Raw genomic sequence first — 19,752 nt, 5'->3', positions numbered from 1 at the left:
CAAAACACATTGATGGACATGCCGTTTGATGGCCGTCGCCTGTTTGGCGACAAGGCAGACCATGCGCTTGAGCGCTTTAAGGACTCCAGGGCCACGGCCAAGTCCTTGGGTCTGTCGGTCCCGCGCCAGCAAATGGGTGCCTTTCGCTCCTTTCGTGGCCAAGGAAGGGGCACCCCCACACGTGCCGCCAGCCACACGCCGCAGGCTAACATCCAGCGCGGTGGCGGCCTTGGAAATCGCCGTGGAGGCGGTCCGGGACAACGGCGAGGCCAGTCCACACCCTCCCCCGCAGCATCCGCCTCAAAACTCTCCTAGTCCGTGCTTTTCGGCCCATGTGACGCCAGTGGGGGGCAGGGTTCGCCATCACCACTCTCACTGGCGCACTGTCAATTCGGACAGGTGGGTGCTGCAGATCGTCCGAAGGGGCTACTCCCTCCCATTCGAGACGACCCCTCAAGCCATGCCACCGCAACACCACCGCGTATCAGCTTCTGCAGGAGGAAGTTTCGGCCCTCTTGGCCAAGAGGGCCATCAAGCGCGTTCCTGGGCCAGAAGTAGGGTGTGGTTGTTAGTCCCACTACTTTCTGGTACCCAAGAAGGGCAAAGGGGGCCTACGCCCTATCTTGGACCTACGGTACGTCACCGGCTTTCTCCGGAAGGAGAAGTTCAAAATGCTGACTCTGGCTCAGGTCTTAGTTGCCCTGGACCCAGGAGACTGGATGGTAGCGTTGGACTAGCAGGACGCTTATTTCCACATCCCCGTCCTGCCGGCCGACCGGCGTTACCTGCGGTTCACCGTAGGCCACGAGCACTTTCAGTTTACCGTGCTCCCCTTCAGCCTTACCGGCGCCCCACGGGTGTTCACGAAGGTGATGGCGGTGGTCGCAGCTCATCTGCGCAGGTTAGGGGTTTCAGTCTTCCCCTACCTCGACGACTGGTTGTTGAAGGCGGGCTCGCCCCAGACAGTCGTCAGCCACCTCCAGACGACGGCAGACCTCTTGCACCAGCTGGGGTTCTCCATCAATGTGCAGAAGTCACACCTGTGTCCCTCTCAGAAGCTCCTTTTCATCGGAGCGCTTCTCGACTCGGCGCAGTTTCGGGTTTACCCACCAGAACAGCGGGTTTGGGATATACAGGCTCTGATTCCTATCTTTCGTCCTTTATCCCGAGTTTCGGTCAGGTTGACGCTGCGGCTTCTGGGGCTGATGGCTTCCTGCATCCTTCTGGTGCATCACGCCCGTTGGCGAATGCGGGCTCTGCAGTGGACCTGAAGTTTCAGTGGGCCCAGCATCAGGGCAACCTGTCCGACCATGTCCTGATCTCGGAGGGCACTGCGAGACAGCTGCAGTGGTGGCTCACGGACCTCAATTGGGTCAGCGGCAGATCTATCTCGCTTCCCCAACCGGAGCACGTAGTTGTGACGGAAGCGTCCCTCCAGGGCTGAGGAGGCCACATGGGAGAGGCGGAGATCAGAGGCCCCTGGTCTCCGGCGGAGTCCCGGCTCCATATCAACCTTTTGGAGCTGCGGGCGATTCGTCTAGCACTGAAGGCATTCCTCCCCTCTGTCCGAGGGAGTGTAGTGCAGGTGTTCACGGACAACACCACCACCATGTGGTACTGCAACAAACAGGGCGGGTGGGGTCGTGGACCCTCTGCCAAGAGGCTCTGCGCCTCTGGCAATGGCTGGAACATCAGGGCGTGACCCTGGTGGTTCAACACCTGGCAGGTTCTCTGAACGCCAGGGCGGACGAACTCAGCCGTTGGTGCATGATGGATCACGAATGGCGTCTGAACTCGGACGTGGCGCAAGGTCTCTTTCTGCAGTGGGTAGAGCCTTGAATAGATCTATTCACCACCGAAGATAACGCGCAGTGTCATCAGTTCTGTGTGTTGGAATTTCCAAGGCAGCACTCGCTCGGAGACGCTTTTCGTCACGAGTGGAGTTGCGGTCTGTTGTACGCCTTTCCACCTATACCACTTCTGCCCAGAGTGCTGAAGAAGATCAGGCGTGCCCGGGCACAAGTCATCCTTGTGGCTCCAGACTGGGCACGAAGGTACTGGTATCCCGAGCTACTCAGTATGTCAGTCCATCCCCCTGTTCGTCTGCCTCTTCAGGAGGACCTTCTGTCGCAGCAGTAGGGGACGGTCCTCCACCCGAACCTGTCCAGTCTCCACCTCCATACTTGGAGATTGAGCGGCGACAGTTGAGGCCACTTGACTTGCCTCCTGAAGTCTGTAACATCATTCTGGCAGCCAGGCGTCCCTCCACAAAGTCGTTAGACGCCTGCAGGTGGAACAGATTTGTGGCATGGTGCACAGCAAAGGCTGTGGATCCTCTTTCTGCCCCTCTTTCTGAGGTTCTTCTCTTTCTTGTTTTTCTTGCCCAGCAGGGCTCTGCTCTGGGCACTATCAAGGGCTACCTTTCTGCTCTTTCAGCCTTTTTGAGGCTGCCTGATCAACCACCTTTGTTCAAGTCCCCTATTGTTAATCGATTCTTGAAAGGCATCACACATACGTTTCCTCCTGTGCCCTTTGTGATGCCTCAGTGGGACTTGTACTTGGTTCTTACTTTTCTGATGTGCGCACCCTTTGAGCTACTTCACAACTGTCCTCTCCGCCTTTTTACTTTGAAGACTGCCTTCCTGGTAGCGATCACCTCTGCCAGGAGAGTGAGTGAGCTCCAGGCTCTATCCTGTAAACCTCCTTTCCTTTCGGTCCATCCGGACAAGGTTGTGCTGCGGACAAGGCCTTTTTTCCTGCCCAAAGTAGTCACGGCCTTTCACATCGGGCAATCCATCACCTTGCCCACCTTCATTCCGCCTCCACATCCCTCGAGAGAGGAAGAGAGGCTCCGCCGTCTGGACCCAAAACGTGCGCTCTCATTCTATCTGGATCGCACACGCCAGTTCCGGGTGGATGACCAACTCTTTGTTGGGTACGTGGGCGCTAAGAAGGGGAAAGCGGTGCACAAGAGGACCATCTCGCGGTGGATCATCTTGTGTATCCAGGCGTGCTACTCCTTGGCTAAGAAGGAACCCCCTGTTGGGCTGAGGGCTCATTCCACTCGGGCCACAGCGACTACAACTGCCTTGGGCCGAGGAGTGCCCTTGCAGGACATTTGCCAGGCGGCTACGTGGGCCTCGCTGCACACGTATGCAAGACACTATTGCCTGGACAGCCAAGTCCGGAGGGATGGCTTCTTTGGCCGTTCCGTCCTCCAGGACTTTCTGGTGTAAATATTGGTTCGCAGACCCACCACCGGGATTGGTATTGCTGGGGTATCTATTCAAAGGTAAGGAATCTATCACTAACGTGTCTCTTTCAGATGCACAAGTTACTACTTGTGTAACGATATATCTGTAAGAGACATTAGTTAGTGATAGATTCCTTACCGACCCACCCATCCTCCCCGTTCTGCGAACCGATATCTAGGGTTAAGGTCATCCCCTTTCAGGGCCCTAGTTTCAAGGCAACAGTGTTGGTTTTTTAGCATAGCTCTGCGTTTCTGGCGCGGAAAAGCTGTGTCTAAGAACTGACATCAGCACGCGGAGGCGGCGTCTAAGTACTCCGACGACATCATCACGACGCCGCCGACGGACGCGGAGCCGCAGACGACGCCTACCGACGCGCAAGGGTACGCAACGCAATAATTTCCGGATCCAGTCTGACGCCTGGGGATATTCTAAGGTAAGGAATCTATCACTAACTAATTTCTCTTACAGATATATCGTTACACAAGTAGTAACTTGTGTGCCAGGTTCAGAATGTGTCCCTTACAACAGGATCTGGAGGACTAGTGGGATCAAAGAATGGCTCGTGTCAAGACAGGATACACCTGTCGCACGCAGCCAGAGAATCAATACCATGGTGGATGAGACAAGAAAATCTTCTGGTTGGAGTTCCATTCCATCAGGCTCCTCCCTCCCAATCTTTGATCACGGATGTCTCCCTCCAGGGTTGGGGAGCTTACACAGGGTCTCTCCAGATGCAAGGTCAATGGTCAACAAAAAACAGTTGTACCACATCAACATGCTGGAGTTGAGGGCGGTGCATCTGGCTCTCAAGGCTTTCCTCCCTTCGATTTAAACCAATTCCATTCTAGTACAGTCGGACAATATGACCACCATGTACTACCTGAACAAACAAGGAGGGACTCGAGCAAGGACTCTATCGCTGAAAGCTCAGGCTCTCTGGCATTGGCTCTTAGCGAGAAATCTATCGATTACAGCAGTACACCTACCCAGAGAGTAGAATTCACAGGCAGACGCTCTCAGTTGGCACTTCGAAGACCAGCAGGACTGGATTCTAAACAACAAAGTTGTTGAGGACATTTTCCAAGAATGGGGTCGTCCAAGCATCGATCTGTTCGCGGACGACACAAACAAAAAATGCTGAGACTTCGCCTCAAGGTACTACAGACCAGGGTCGAACGGGAATGCCCTTTTGATCAGCTGGTCAGGGGCATTTGTGTACGCCTTTCCACCTCTTCCACTCATCCCAAAGGTGGTGACCAAACTCTCACACTCAGACCCAAGGATTACTTCTGATTGTTCTAGACTGCCCCAGAAAATGGTGGTACTCGGACCTTCTGCACCTGTCAGAATGCCCACACAGGAGACTGCCGTGCAGACCGGACTTGCTGTCCAAGATGAACGGGAGGATTTATCACCCCATCCTTTCCTCACTGAACTTGGCAGCATGGCTCCTGAGGTCGTCCAGTATGGTCCTTTAGGGCTTCCTAAAGACTGCATGACCATCTTGAAAGAAGCTAGAATGTCCTCCACAAGGCACTCCAATCCTTGTAAATGGAAAAAAAATTCTTAAGGTGTGTACAAAATAATTGTAATCCTACCAAAGGGCAGGAGGAAGTGATTTTACCATATCTCCTTCATTAAGCTAAGGCAGGCCTCAAGTTCGCTTCCATTAAGGTGCACCTGGCTGCCTTTATGGCATACAGGCATTTTCCTTCTCAACCATGCTTTTGTCAGCTACATGTGCTGAAGGATTTTTTACAAGGTCTAAAGAAGGTCAATCCTCCTGTTCGGCCTCCTTCTCCCCCCTGGGAATTGAACTTGGTTCTATCTAAATTGATGGGTCCCCCATTCGAGCCTACCACAAAGCAACCCTTCAACACCCTACGTGGAAGTTAGCTTTCCTAGTGGCGATTACCTCAGATCACAGGGTGAGCGTGATTGAAGCTCTCTGCTCAAAAGAGCCTTACACAGTGTTCCATTTAAATAGAGTTGTTTTAAGAACACACCCCTTCTTCCTTCCAAAGGTGGTGGCAGATTTTCATGTCAACCAAACCGTTTCACTGCCGACCTTTTTTCCTAATCCCTCTTCTCCAGCTGAAAGGTCTCTCCACTCGTTATACCTGAAGAGGGTTTTTAAATTCTGTTCGGACAGGTCCAAAACGATAAGAAATTCTGATCAACTATTCATTAATTTTTTTTTTTTTTGAAAAAGACCTTTATTGCAAATATTGCCAACTGTCAGAATACATACGACATTGCAGTTCGACTGTACAGCGCATCAAAGCTTACATAAGTTCCAAAAGCAGATTCTCTGCACCCAATACACAGCCTGTGTGCCGGCATCCCGGAGGCCCGGCGGCGTAACTCAATGACATAACTCAATCGAGAACAATGTGATCATGCACTGTTGTCCCTCAGCGTAGCATCAAGACAGTCAATAGGCAATAAATGGAGGCATAATAGTACAGTCTTTCGTGAACAAGGAAAGGGCAGGAAACCAAAAATAGAAAAGAGAGAAACTAACCCAACTTACCCCCCAAACCCCCCCCAGGCCAACCCCGTTTGCTATTGAGTACCTTGAAGGAGTCCTAGCGACGCTACTTGCCTGCATGATGTCGTGTACGTATCGTGTATGTTCTGCACCCGTCCCCCGCCAGCCCTGTCCCCTGAGCCCTGACACACCAATCCCCCCCTTCCCGTCCCTCACCTACACCTTGCCTGTACCCACCTCCCCCCAGAGGAACACTAAAGCCCCCCCTGCGGTGAATGTCCCCATTCTATAGCAGTGTCTAACCCCTCCTCCTGAGGGTCCACTTCCTCCGACCTGTCTCTGTCGTCCACCTCCCCCTGTCGTTTGTATTCCTTATAGAGCTCCCAAAAGGACTTCGGCCTACTTTTGGGCGGCAGCAGCTCGCTGTACAATTCCGTCTGTGTGCAACAGTATTGGAGATCCCTGAGCCACCTCGTCTTGGTGGGGAGAGGACCGCGCATCCAGCACGCAGCCACCACCCTTCTGGCCAGTAGCAACGCTACATCTACTAGTCTGCGCAGCGCAGGAGCCAACGGCTTGGAGAAGCCCAGTAGCGCAAGCGATGGGGATCGCAGCAGCGGTTCCCCTATAATCTGTCCCAGTTCCGCAAAGACCTCCTCCCAGAACGCACTCACTCCCGGGCACAGCCATGCCAAATGGAGGAAATCAGCGGACCCAGTCCCGCAGCGCTCACACTCCGGGGAGCCACGTAGGCCGTAGCGGTGTAGCCGCTCTGGTGTGTAGTATACTCTCTGTAGAAATTTGAAGTGCACCAATCGGTGTCTACCATTCAGCGAGACCCTGCGAGTATTGGCACAGCAGTAGCGCCACATAGCATCGTCTATGGGGGTTTGGAGATCCGCTTCCCATGCCGCTCTAGGGGCCGAAGTGGGTAATGCCTGATAAGAAGGCCCGAGCCTGTTAACCGCAGAGATCAATTTGGCCGGTGATTTCGTTCCGATAATGTACGTCAGTTCTGGGACCTCTTCCGGCTCCCGCAGTTCGGGGCCCAGTATTACTTTGCAGGCCGATCGTATCCTGTGGTACTGAAACTTCTGCAGCAGCGATGGAGCCGGGGCAACAGGGGGGAGTTGTTCCCAGGTTTTCAGCGCTCCGTCCAAGAACAAGTCCTCCATCGTGTGCACTCCCAGGGCCTTCAAGGCCTCTACCACCCCCCTCTCATTAAGCGGATCCAACCACAGAGCCCAGGCTACCGGCATCTGCGGGGAGTACAGTAAGGGACACCCCCTTTCTCTCAGCAGTGCTTGCCACGCATGATTCGTCGCCTTAAGCGAGTCCATTCGCCCGATTGCTCGGTCAGTAGTGAGGCAAATCGTGGCGGGTAAGGGAAGTGGGTCAGCGAATAGTTTCTCCAGTATGAGATGCGGAATGCGGGCATCCCCATGTATCCAGGTGTGTAAGTGGGTCGCCTGTGCCACCCTGTAGTAGCGCTCCAGGTCCGGTGCCCCCAGGCCCCCATCTCACATGGGAGCATCAGTGTCGTCCACTTGACGCGGGGTTGCTTTCCGCCCCAGGCGAGCTTAATCAGGACTTGGTTCAAGCGCCTAAAGAACGATTTCGACAAGACCACCGGGATATTAACAAAGAGGAAGAGAAACCGGGGTAGCACCACCATCTTCATAAGGGCAATCCTGCCCATCAAAGAGAGGGGGAGCTTAATCCAGGCGTCCACATCCTCCTCAAGCTTGGCGAATGCAACCCCATAATTATCGCGGATCAGGACTTCTGGGTCTGTGTGGAGTCGGATGCCCAGGTATCTCACGGAGTCATCCGTCCACTGTAGGGGATACTCCATCCCAAACGGTCGCGTGACTGGGGTCAGCGGGAAAGCAATGGACTTGTCCCAGTTCACCTTTAGTCCCGACAGCGCCCCAAAGCGAACCACCTCCCTGAGTATCGGTGCTAGATTAGTGACCGGGTCCCGTACGTACAGTAAGGTGTCATCAGCATAAGTAGAAATGCTAATCTTGTATGTGGGGAAACTGACACCCTCCAGGCTATGATATTCTCGCATGGCGCACGCTAGCGGCTCAGCCACCAATGCATATAACAGGGGGGACAGGGGGCATCCCTGCCGGGTGCCTCTACCGATGTGTATCGGTGCCGAGACCCTGTCGCCGATACGCAGGCGGGCCGAAGGGTGATGATAAAGAGCCCCTATTCTTTGAAGAAACGGCTCTCCCAGCCCCAGTTTGCGCAGCACCCTGATCATGAATGGCCATTCGACAGAGTCGAACGCCTTCTCCATGTCCAAGAAGACTGCCAAGGCGGGGTTCTCCTGCTTCACATGCTGTATCGTCCCCAGCACCGTGCGGATATTATAGGTTAGGTTCCTGCTGGGTACGAAGCCCGACTGTTCCGGCGCTACTAGGTCCGGGACCAGCAGCGCAAGTCTGTTGGCTAGGACCTTCGCGTAGAGCTTCGCGTCCACGTTCAGTAAGCTCAGCGGGCGGTATGACCCACATTGGTCCAGGGGCTTCCCTGGTTTCGGGATCGTGACCAGCAACGCTTCCCGCATGGAGGTCGGCATTTCGCCCTCTTCGCAGATTGCATCAAATAGGGCAAGCAAACGAGGGAGTAATAGGTCCTTGAAGGTTTTGTAAAAGCCCGCCGTGAGCCCGTCCGAGCCTGGGGCGCTCCCCGAGCGCATACCGCTCAGTGCATCCAGGATCTCATCCTCATGGAAGGGGGCCATCAGGAATTCCCTGTCTGAGTTCTTAAGGAACGGCATCGAGATGTAATCTAAGTAATCATCTATCTCGGCGTCTACACCCCCTGCCCTAGCGCGGTACAGTTCCGAATAGTATCGGCGGAACGTCTCCAATATTTGGTCCTCTTCAACCACTCGGGCGCCCTCCGGAGTCTGCATTTCATCCACCACCAATGGTTTACGGGACCCCTTGGCCATACGCGCCAGCAGAGCCCCCGGTCTCTCCCCCTCTCCATAAGCTCGAGCCGTGGCGTACTTCCCCATGTAGAGAACTTCCCGATCCGCAAGTGCGTGATATTCCGCTAACATGGGCGTCAGGTCTTGTCCCGCCTCTCCCTCCGGGTCTGTCAGTCGTGCCCTCTCCAGGGCGGCTATCTTGTTCTCGAGCGTAGAGAGATCCCTTCTAATGGAACGTAGGACACTGGAGTGTTTGGACATGGCCATCCCCCTAATATAGACCTTGAAGGCCTCCCATACAGTAAAGAAGCTATCTACTGAGTTGGTATTGGTGGCGAAAAACCTTTCTATGTCTTCCGCTAGGTCCCCTCGGAAGGCGTCATCCAGGAGCGCGTAGGGCGGGAAACGCCAAGTATATGGCGGTATCCCCTTCCCGGCAGTGGAGAGACTAAGCAATATCGGGGAGTGGTCCGATAACGTGCGTGGAAGAACTGTACACGAGCTGATGCCACCCAGCACCGAAGAGGAGGCGAGCCAGTAATCTATCCTAGTATGTATGTTGTGGTATGCGGAGTAGTGCGTGTAACCGCCCTGTGTAGGGTGCTTCTCCCGCCAAACATCCACTAGGTCCAGCTTCATCATTTCCGCTCTCATGTAGACAGCTGACGCTACTGGCCGCCTAACAGGGCCCGCCGAACGGTCCCTTTCGGGGTCAAACACAAAGTTGAAGTCCCCCCCCCATAACATTTTTGTGTGTGCGTGCGACCTACAGGTAGCTGACAGTGCCGTGTAAAACTCCGGGCTATCATGGTTCGGGCCATAAACATTCACCAGGAGCAAGTCCAACCCCCTCCCCGTGCACTTAGCCACTACGTATCTGCCCTCAGTGTCCACAGTTAGAGGGGTAAGCTTCAGTCTCGAGGCAGGGTTAACCCAGGTGATTACGCCTCGGGCATGTGAGGTGAAACCCGCTACTGCTATATTTCCAGCCAACCCTCTGACCTGTAACATCTTACTGTGTACTGGCAGGTGCGTCTCTTGCAACAGGGCTACATCCACGTGGTGCCTATGTAGGAAGCTCATCACCTTCCTTAGCTTCCGGTGGTCATTCAGCCCCCGTACGCTCCAGGTTATCAGGGACAGCGCGCGCATTGGCTGCGGGCGCCCAGATACTACAACAGCAGACATCTTAACTCATAGCACAACATCTTGAATCCACCGGGAGATATCTGATCACCAAGCAGTACTGCTTCACACAAATCAGACAGACAGACACTCCGCTCATTCTCACACATCATTCGCCAGTCATCCATAGCAAACCACAGGCCCTTCAATTCCCGAACAACAAACTCCTCAACTTTCGACCATCCACCCTCCCCCCTGACCCCTCCCCACCCACAGCTGACCACCCCCAACCCTGCCAGACAGCACCCCCCACAATTCCCCATCAACACAACTGCCCCAACGTAGCGGGCGATACTAGTCCCAACTCCCTGGGGAGTTCCTCAGCCAAAAGCACAGGGGCAAAGCGTGCCGAAACTGCGTAGTAACCACCAGTGGTGCTAAAGTTCACTTATCTCCAGTTCCGTTCCCCCGCCCAGCCCCCCGTGTTGTAATGCCTCAAACTGGATTCACCTGATTTCCCCCCTCCGCCCCCCCACCCGCTTCCAATGATAACATAGTGATCACCTCACCGGCATGTGTAAATGGGACCACGAACCACACGCGGCATGAGTCATGGCGCCGCTTCTCCATCCGTCTCCCGGCCATTGTTACTAGACTAGTCCGGGCCACAGCCCACAACCGGGAGACTCCGAGTGTATCCACCGAGTCTTACTCAACAGTTACGTTATGACAGGGAGGAAAGCAGGCGTGACGCTTCAGTCTTGTTCCTCCATCGGAGACGTCTCCCCCAAGTCCTCGCCGTGTCGCTGTCGATGTTCCTTGCGTTCTTTGGCCCAAGTTTTCAGTGATTTCTGCAGTTCCTTCGGGTCCGTAAAGTAGTACGATTTCCCGCCAGTGTTAATTCTCAATTTGGCCGGGTACAGCATCGCATAGTCTAGGCCCAGCTCGCGTAGCTGCTTCTTGTGCGGTATGAACTGGCGGCGTTCCTCCTGTACCTTGGCCGTGAAGTCGGGGTACAGTGATATCTTCATGCCCTCCACCTGCAGTTGTCCTTTCTCCCGAGCCAGTCGCAGGGCCGTGTCTCTGTCCCTGTAGTTTAGGAGCTTGGCAATGATAGGTCGGGTGGCAGACCAGGTTGGGGTTGAGGGCCCAAAGTGCGATGCGCTCTCTCCACTATGAACATTGGGGAGAAGGCCTCCTCCCCAAGTAGCGTTTTCAGCAGGCGTTCCACGTAGAGCTCCATCTTGCCTGTCTGCGTTGATTCCGCCACACCCGTTATGCGTATGTTCGATCTGCGGGAGCGCGCTTCCAAGTCCTCGGTCTTATCTCTGATCACTTGGAGCAACCTGCCGAATTGTCGACGGTCTTTGTCCCACTCGGTCTGCGCCTCCTCCGCTTCCGTGAGGCGCCGTTCCGCCATGTCGAGGCGTTCGGCATGCTTGTCCACACGTTCCGCCATGCGATCCATGCGGTACGATAAATCGTCGATCTTGGAGCCCACCGCTTCTATGCTGTTCTGGATCCCTTTCTCCATCGCTGCTAGCAGCTCTCTAAGGTCCGCAGGGGTCGAGGACGTCGCACCACCCTTCGGGGAGGACTCCGCCGCCTGTGACTCCGGCCCCCTCGTTTTCCGGTGGTCGAACGAGAGTTTCGCTTGCGTTGCCTCGTTCTTCCCCATGGTGTGAGCTCAGCACCAGAGCGGAGCCCACCCTGGGAATGTCCAGCAAAAGCCGCAAGCGTAGGGTACCTCACCCTCCGCAGTCCCCGCTACGGCGGCACTGGCGGGCTCAAAATGGCGTCTGCGTCGCAGGAGTAACCTCCGGTGTGTTCCTCGTGTCGGGGTGCGCCACCCGCCCAGCACAATGTCCGGCCTTGACTGGCGCACTAATGTTAGCGACCCTGCAGAGTTATCTTCCCCGCGCCTGGTCTTCCAAACGAGCCTTGTCGGGCATGCGAATCGTGCTCCGCCCCAGTGTCTGCGGGTGCGCTCTCCGGCTCCTCCGGGTGTCAGGGCCGCACGTCAGGTGACGTCGTGCGGCTAGCACCACAGGGCAGTCCGCGGCTTCAGGCCTGGTCCGCACCTCTCTCCGTCGCCAACCTCGTGCGGGTCGGTACTCACAGCCACCGGCACTCCGGGCCTTCCAATCGGGTCAGGGGGCCACCGGGGGTCACCAGGCACCGAACCCAGTCAATTCCGCATGTAGCAGGATAGTTTGCAGGATTTTTAAGGGGCTTAAGCGAGGAGCCGAGAGCTCACACGTCCGCCATCGGCGCCGGCTAGCTCCGCCCCCAACTATTCATTAATTATGGTTCAATCAGAACAGGTTTTCCAGCCTCTAAGCGTTCCATCTCCAGATGGATAGTTTCATGTATCAAATTGGCTTACCAGTTAGCACAGACGTCTCTTGGGACTACCCCCAAGGGTCATTCCATTAGAGGAAAAGGGGCTACAACTGGTTTCCTCAATAATGTACCGATTTCTGAAATATGTAAAGCAGCTACCTGGAGATCTGTACATACATTTGCAAGACACTATTGTCTTGATTCAGATACCAGAACAGACACCCAAGTAGGCCAAGCCTCCTTGAAGAATCTATTCAAACACTAATAATTTTGGTTGTCTGTTGGGTCAATCCGTCATTTGCCCGCAGCTAGAAGATGGGCTCGCTATTCTATTCAGTGCTTATTACTATTGATGAGGATCCACTGGAAGAGAAGGATAAGTTATTTACCTGTAATCCTAGTTCTCTTCCAGGGGTATCCTCATCAAAGTCATAAGCAACCCAACCGCCTCCCCAGGCCAATGAGTCTGGTTTTCCTCGTTTGGTTAAGCTTAATCTTTGTGTCCTAACATTTGGGCTTCGCAAAGAACAACTGACCTAACTGTCACCCCTGATGCAAGAGGGGAAGCTAGGGGTCATGGCTGCCTAAAGGCACGGTGCCAGTTTTTGTACAATTGCTTTCATTTTCTATGCTATTGGCTTACAATGCAGCCTGTAGGCCAACACTGTCTGCTCTTTTTGCAGTTTTCATGAGTTGTACTCATTAAAAGGAGCGCAAGTAATACTTTCCCTACTGTGGTTCATATATTCATTATGTGTTTGCAAGTATTTGTTCTATTATTGCATTATTTAGCCTCCTATGTGGGGGCTGCATTGGTATGAGAAAATAATATATATATATGTGTGTGTATATATATATATATATATATATATATGTGTGTATATATATATATATGTGTACATATATATATATATATATATATATATATATAGATATATATATATATATATAGATAGATAGATAGATAGATAGATAGATAGATAGATAGATAGATAGATAGATATAGATATAGATATAGATATAGATATGTTTTTCATATATAATTTTTCATTATTTCCGGGGTCCTCGCGCATGGGCAGGAATATTTAGTGCTTATGACTTTGATGAGGATACCTCTGGAAGAGAACTAAGATTTCAGGTAAGTAACTTATCCTTCTACACTCTAGATATTTTTCATAGAACCACATGACTGAATTATTCCATTTCTCGAAGTTGACAAACCTCTGTGGCAATGTTTACATGGCTATCTTTTTTAACAACAAGGGACCCCAATTCAGTCAGCTAGGGACCTCGGGGAACAATTTTCTAAAACAACAGTGGTCCCATGCAATTCTTAAATCACACTCAATAAATATAGACGAAATCAATTCTATATTTTTAGAATGATATGTCCAGCCGGACAGAGGTCATTCACGTTTACTTAATAAACAAAATTCAAACATAGAACAAGATACCTTCCACAAAGCCCCTGTGAGGTACACAAGCCTGTGCCCAACACTAGCGGGGTGATTTACAGTTGGAGAGGATAGGAAAGGTTTTAAGGCAAACAAGCGTTTATCTGCTTACATATACATTGTACAGAAAATCTCAAACAGCACCATTACATCAGTTTCCTCAACCAAATATATATGTATAAGGTGCATGAGCAAGTTGACGGCGTTTCGGTTCCCCTTAAAGGGTCATGGGAACCATCATCAGGACAAATAAATAATTGCCTTATTACACTCAACCTCAAATTGCCGAGGCAGTGCGTAGTTTACACGGGGCAGGTCGATGCTCGAAGATTAGCCCGGACCGAAAGCCCAATATGGGGCTGCGGATTTCCGTGTTACAGAATCGTAACCGGACGGCGCCAGGGTAGCCAGAATCGGCGGTCATGGAGGAATTCCTCCATGACCGCCGATTCTGGCTACCCTGGTGCCGTCCGGTTACGATTCTGTAACACGGAAATCCGCAGCATAGAAATAAGGCAATTATTTATTTGTCCTGATGATGGTTCCCATGACCCTTTAAGGGGAACCGAAACGCCGTTGACTTGCTCATGCACCTTATACATATATATTTGGTTGAGGAAACTGATGTAATGGTGCTGTTTGAGATTTTCTGTACAATGTATATGTAAGCAGAAAAACGCTTGTTTGCCTTAAAACCGTTCCTATCCTCTCCAACTGTAAATCACCCCGCTAGTGTTGGGCACAGGCTTGTGTACCTCACAGGGGCTTTGTGGAAGGTATCTTGTTCTATGTTTGAATTTTGTTTATTAAGTAAACGTGAATGACCTCTGTCCGGCTGGACATATCATTCTAAAAATATAGAATTGATTTCGTCTATATTTATTGAGTGTGATTTAAGAATTGCATGGGACCACTGTTGTTTTAGAAAAATGTTTACATGGCAGCATGGATTATAATTTCTTCATATAGGTCCTAAAGTTCAGGTTTTGAAGTGCATAGAGAGAGAGCTCGGTCTCTCCAGAGGCTTTATAGCTCAGATTTTCAGAGCTTGTGAAGCGCTTATAAAGTTGTAGCCTCATAAAAGGGGAGGTTTATTGGTCACAACTCACATTTGAATCTGTGAGAAATACCAATGCACATGAAATGTTGATGAAGATAAGTAACCTTTTTTGTCTCCAGTATAGATACCTTGTATAGATTCATATGCAACCTACCCTGGCTTCACTGTGAGATAACTACTTTGGGAGTGTACGGAATCTGACTGAAATGGTGGGTGGGTGTCAGCTTATTGGAGCTGGGGAGAATGGGTTAAAAATACTCTACATTCATGCCAAAACAGCCCTAAAGCAGGTTTTTGGAACAGTTTGTCATTCTTTTGTTAGTATGTTAAAGAATATGCCAAGTTTAACATGGAGGAATCTTTATCCAAGCATGTAAATCTGCCATATATACCAAATACTGGAGAACTTTAAAGGTACTTAGCTGCATTTTGCTCACTGTTGTTTCTCTTGTACTGGTAGTCCTAAGTCCCTTCCTCCTCTTCATATGACCCATTCTCCTCTCCTGATCTTCTTTGTTTTTGTAGAAATTGGGAGCTTCTAGGGACCTCAATGTTTAACACCTCTTAGCAAAACATGCACCCATTTACCCATCAGTCCTTTTTTTGTGTTGGTCAGATATGTACTAAGGAATGGGTTGTACCAGCCTGTATACATCCTATTCATAACAAATACAATTATTAGTTATGACTACCAGTGCATTAACTCACTATACTGAGTCCTTTGGAATTTTTATGAGGGTTGAGAAGCAAAATCCAATGTGCAGGCAATTTACATATAGCACTTCATGGCTTGGCATTTTTCTTATGCTTATCAATATAACTGGTACATTTATGCCCCAGTGTTAGAGGTAGAAGCAGTTCACATTGCTTCTGTAGTGATTACAGCTTAGCGATTGCTAGCATTATTCCCTGTGTATTGAAAAGGTTTTCAGTAATGCACTACTTCTGCTTTCTCTCTCCTCCCTGTGTTCAATTCTGCCTCCTTGTATCACTCTTTTTGACCTAACCACATTTTTTTTAACCTGAAACGAAAACTCTTTGCTCTTGTTGCAGTTGGCAACCTGGCTGGGAGATGCAGACCAACCAATGCTGAGATCTTACATCTATCTCTCAACTTCCTGTATTGTAGCTTACAACAGGCCAGCTCCTGCAGTCGGAAGAAAGGTAAATTATCAGACATTGTACTCTAATCCTTGAGGTCATCTAGGTCTGTGTTAAAACAGACAAATTGGATAGGCACATATCTCAAAAAGGTACATATTTGTAAGAAACTGGCAGGGCGCAGTGTTACCCCAAAAATTAGTAATGTCGCTCCCCGACAGTATCAACATGCATGGATGCTCCACATACACAAGAATGCAGCACACCCTTGTGTTACTATTAGCGCTGGAGCTAAAAACGCTTCCTAGCGCCATTTTGCTAGGGTACCTGCACTGTAGGGGCAATTGTTAGTATGCATGAAGAGACACCTTCCTGCACATAAGCAATCTTTACAGGCGATTTGGTCTATCTATGTGTGCTGCAGAATGTAATCCACGTGGGAAAGAGCAAATCTGAAAAAACACGTAGTGATAGATTCCTTACCTTAGAATTACCCCAGGTGTCAGACTGGATCCAGAAAGTTTTTGTCAGCAGTACCCCTGCGCGTTGGAAGGTGGCATCATGCGACTCCGTGTCCATCTTTGCCGTCGTGGTCCCCGGGATGACGTTGCGGCAGCTACTTAGACAACGCCCTCGCGAGCTGACGTCAGTTCTTTCTTTTTCCGTGCCAGCAAGTGCAGATCCGGAGAAAGCGGCACCCCTAGTCACGTTTTGACTGAGTTTTTCACTGCCTTTTTGTCTCTGTTTCTCGGGTCGAAAAAAACCTGGTGCTGTAGGGATGCCCGGTTTCAAGTCCTGCGGGGACTGACACCGTATGAGGTTGGTGACGGACCCGCACCGCATGTGTCTCTACTGCCTGGGGCGCAACCACGACCCCAAGTCATGCCCCGACTGCTGGGCTCTGGCGCCGAAGACTTTGCAGGAGCAGTCCTGAAAGTTGCTTGAAGTCTGGCAGACGGCTCCGCGCCGTTCTAGTTCCGGTCCCATGGGAGGTCGAGGTACCGGCCGCAGAGCTATCACCATCGTTTGTCAGAGTCGAAGTCAGGTAAGGCGAAGCATCATAAGAAGTTGAAGAAGCACCATTGCTCTCCAGCTTTCCCTCGCCCGTCGCGCGACGCGTCTGAGGGTGCGGGTGGTGTCACCCCCGCGGCTGCGGCGGAGCCTACGCAGTAGCTGCCGGCCTACCCGCCCTTCCCTAGTCCGTCGGCGACTCCGGCCCAGCTACATGAATTTCTATCAGCCATGGCCATCCTCTTTGGGCATTGGGCCCGCCGTCGCGCCTTCGGCCCCTCGGGCCAACTGGGGACCCTCGCTCTTCATTGTCGGCGGCACAGCATCACTGTCGGCTCCGGCACCGCCGCCACCCAAGTATCCTGGATCCCGGTTGACCTTGTGACACCTCCACCGACATCGGCCCCACCGGCACCACCTCCGAAATCACCTGTGCCCACGGACGATGTCGTTCCCAGTTGCAGCCCTGATGTGGACCCGGCGCTGTTCCGGCGTCGCTCAATGCGTATTCCGACGCAGATGGGGCCTTTCTACCCCTATGTCCAGCCTCCATATTTTCGGCCTGTCCAGCAGCCTTTGTAGGAAGGAGAGGACTGGGAGGGGTCTGAGGACCCTCTCACAGCACAGTGTGAGTTTGAGCCCGGACTGGGTTGAGGAATTGGCGGATGCCAGCAGTCTTGACACCTCTCCTGACCTTGTCATGCTATCTCCTCCTACTCTGGCTACGGAGGAGGGTGCAAGTTATGCAGTGGTGTTGCGTAGGGCGGCGGAGGCTCTCCTCCTCCAACTCCCAACAGTGGCCATCAGGACTAACCTCCTGACAGAAAGGCTTCAGCCGGCGGCTACCTCTGCGGAGACACTGCTGCCTTTTAATGATGCACTTTCCGATGTTCTTTTGGGCACCTGTTCCAGGACCAACACAAGGGCTCCTGTGGATAGGAACGTGGCCCGACGCCAATGCCCTGCCCCAGGCTACCCCATTTTCCTTTCCCAACACCCCACCTCTGAGAGCTTGGATGTCCAAGCATCCCAAAGCGCATTCCCCTCTGCACCCCTGGACAGGGAATCCAAGAAACTGGAAGAATTCGGAAAGAAGATCTTTTCTTCCGCCAGTTCAGAGCTGAGGTCTGTGAACACCACCGGCCTCTTGGGCCGTTATTCTCACTCTCTGTGGGATACGGTGGCGCAGGTGCTGCCTCAGTGTCGGGGAGGAGACCCGGACATCGCTCTCTCAAGCAATTGCTGAAGGGAGAGATGCAGCTAAGTTCACAATTCGATGTGGTCTTGACAGCGCAGACTTGCTGGGCAGAGCAATTTCCACAACAGTGGCGCTCCGCCGCCACGCCTGGCTGAGGACAACTGTTTTTTCAGGGGATGTCCAGAACACCTTGATGGAGATACCCTTTGATGGCAACCTTCCTAGTCCGGTCTTTCAGGCCCATCAAACGCCAGTGGGCGGCAGGATTCGCCATCACCTCCTCTACTGGTGCACCTTCACTTCGGACAGGTGGGTTTTGCAGATAGTCCGAAGGGGCTACTCCCTCCCCTTTGAGACTACCCCTCCAGCCATGCCACCCCAGTACCATCGCATGTCGGGAGAACACTTGGCACTTCTTCACCTGGAAGTCGCGGCCCTCTTGGCCAAGGGGGCCATCAAGCACGTTCCTGCAGCAGAAGTAGGAATTGTTTGTTATTCCCACTACTTTCTGGTGCCCAAAAAGGACAAGGGCATGCATCCTATCTTGGACCTCTGGGACGTCAATTGCTTCCTCCAAGTGGAGAAGTTCAAGATGTTAACACTGGCTCAAGTCTTGTCTGCCCTCGATCCTGGAGACTGGATGGTAGCGTTGGACCTGCAGGACGCATATTTCCACATTCCTGTCCTGCCGATCCACAGGCATTCATGGTAGTTCATGGTAGGCCAAGAGCACTTTCAGTTTAGCGTGTTCCCCTTTGGCCTTACCAGCGCTCCCCGGGTGTTCACGAAAGGGATGAGGTGGTTGCAGCTCATCTGCACAGATCAGGGGTTCCAGTTTTCCCCTATCTCGACGACTGGCTGTTGAAGGTGGGCTCGCCCCAGACAGTTGTCTCCCACCTCCAGACTGCGGCCGACCTGCTGCATTTTCTGGGGTTCTCCATCAATGTGCCGAAGACGCACCTGATTCCTTCGCAGAAGCTCCTCTTCATCGGAGCGGTTCTGGATACGGCGCACTTTCGGGCCTATCCTCCAGAACGGCGAGTCCAGGTTATTAAGGCTAAGATTCCGATCTTTCAGCCTCTATCCTGGGTTTTGGTCAGGATGGCCCTAGGTCTGCTGGGCCTCATGGCCTACTGCATCCTGCTGGTCACTGGCATATGCGTGCTCTGCAGTGGGACCTGAAGTTCCAGTGGGCACAGCATCAGGAGAACCTGTCCGATTACGTCCAGATCTTGGAGGGCACTGCACACCAGCTGCAGTGGTGGCTCACAAACTGGCTTTGGGTCGATGGTAGATCCCTCTCCCTTTCCCAACCGGAGCACACGGTAGTGATGGACGCGTCCCTCCTGGGATGAGGGGGCCACATCGGAGAGGAGGAGATCAGAGGCCTCTGGTCTCCGGCGGAGTCCAGGCTCCATATCAACATTCTGGAGCTTCGGGCAATACGACTTGCACTGAAGGCATTCCTTCCCTCTGTCAACTGGAGAGTAGTGCAGGTGTTCACAAACAACACCACCACCATGTGGTATTGCAACGAATAGGGCAGGGTGGGGTTGTGGAAACTATGTTAGGAGGCTCTGCGTCTCTGGACATGGCTGTCACATCAGGTAATTTCCCTGGTGGTTCAACACCTGGCAGGTTCACTCAATGCCAGGGCGGGCGAACTCAGCCGCAGGTGCATGATGGATCATGAAAGGCGTTTTCACTCGGATGTGGCGCAAGTTCTCTTTCAACAGTGGGAAGAGCCTTGGTTAGATCTATTTGCCAT

General features: G+C 52.4%; 1 protein-coding gene across 1 annotated transcript in view; it reads left to right on the top strand.

Moving 5' to 3' along the window:
• Nucleotides 1–19,752, top strand: part of MEI1 (meiotic double-stranded break formation protein 1) — a 3,731,473-nt gene that overhangs the window by 2,687,884 nt on the left and 1,023,837 nt on the right. The window contains exon 23 of the mRNA XM_086963480.1: nucleotides 15,728–15,838. Coding sequence (XP_086819606.1) covers nucleotides 15,728–15,838 — 111 coding nt within the window. The remainder of the gene's footprint in view (nucleotides 1–15,727; nucleotides 15,839–19,752) is intronic.

This window comes from Lissotriton vulgaris, chromosome 1_1, assembly GCF_964263255.1.
Source record: "Lissotriton vulgaris chromosome 1_1, aLisVul1.2, whole genome shotgun sequence".
Taxonomy (NCBI): domain Eukaryota; kingdom Metazoa; phylum Chordata; class Amphibia; order Caudata; family Salamandridae; genus Lissotriton; species Lissotriton vulgaris.
The sequence above is the reverse complement of the archived record's forward strand: the minus strand, read 5'-3'. Positions and strand labels throughout refer to the sequence as shown.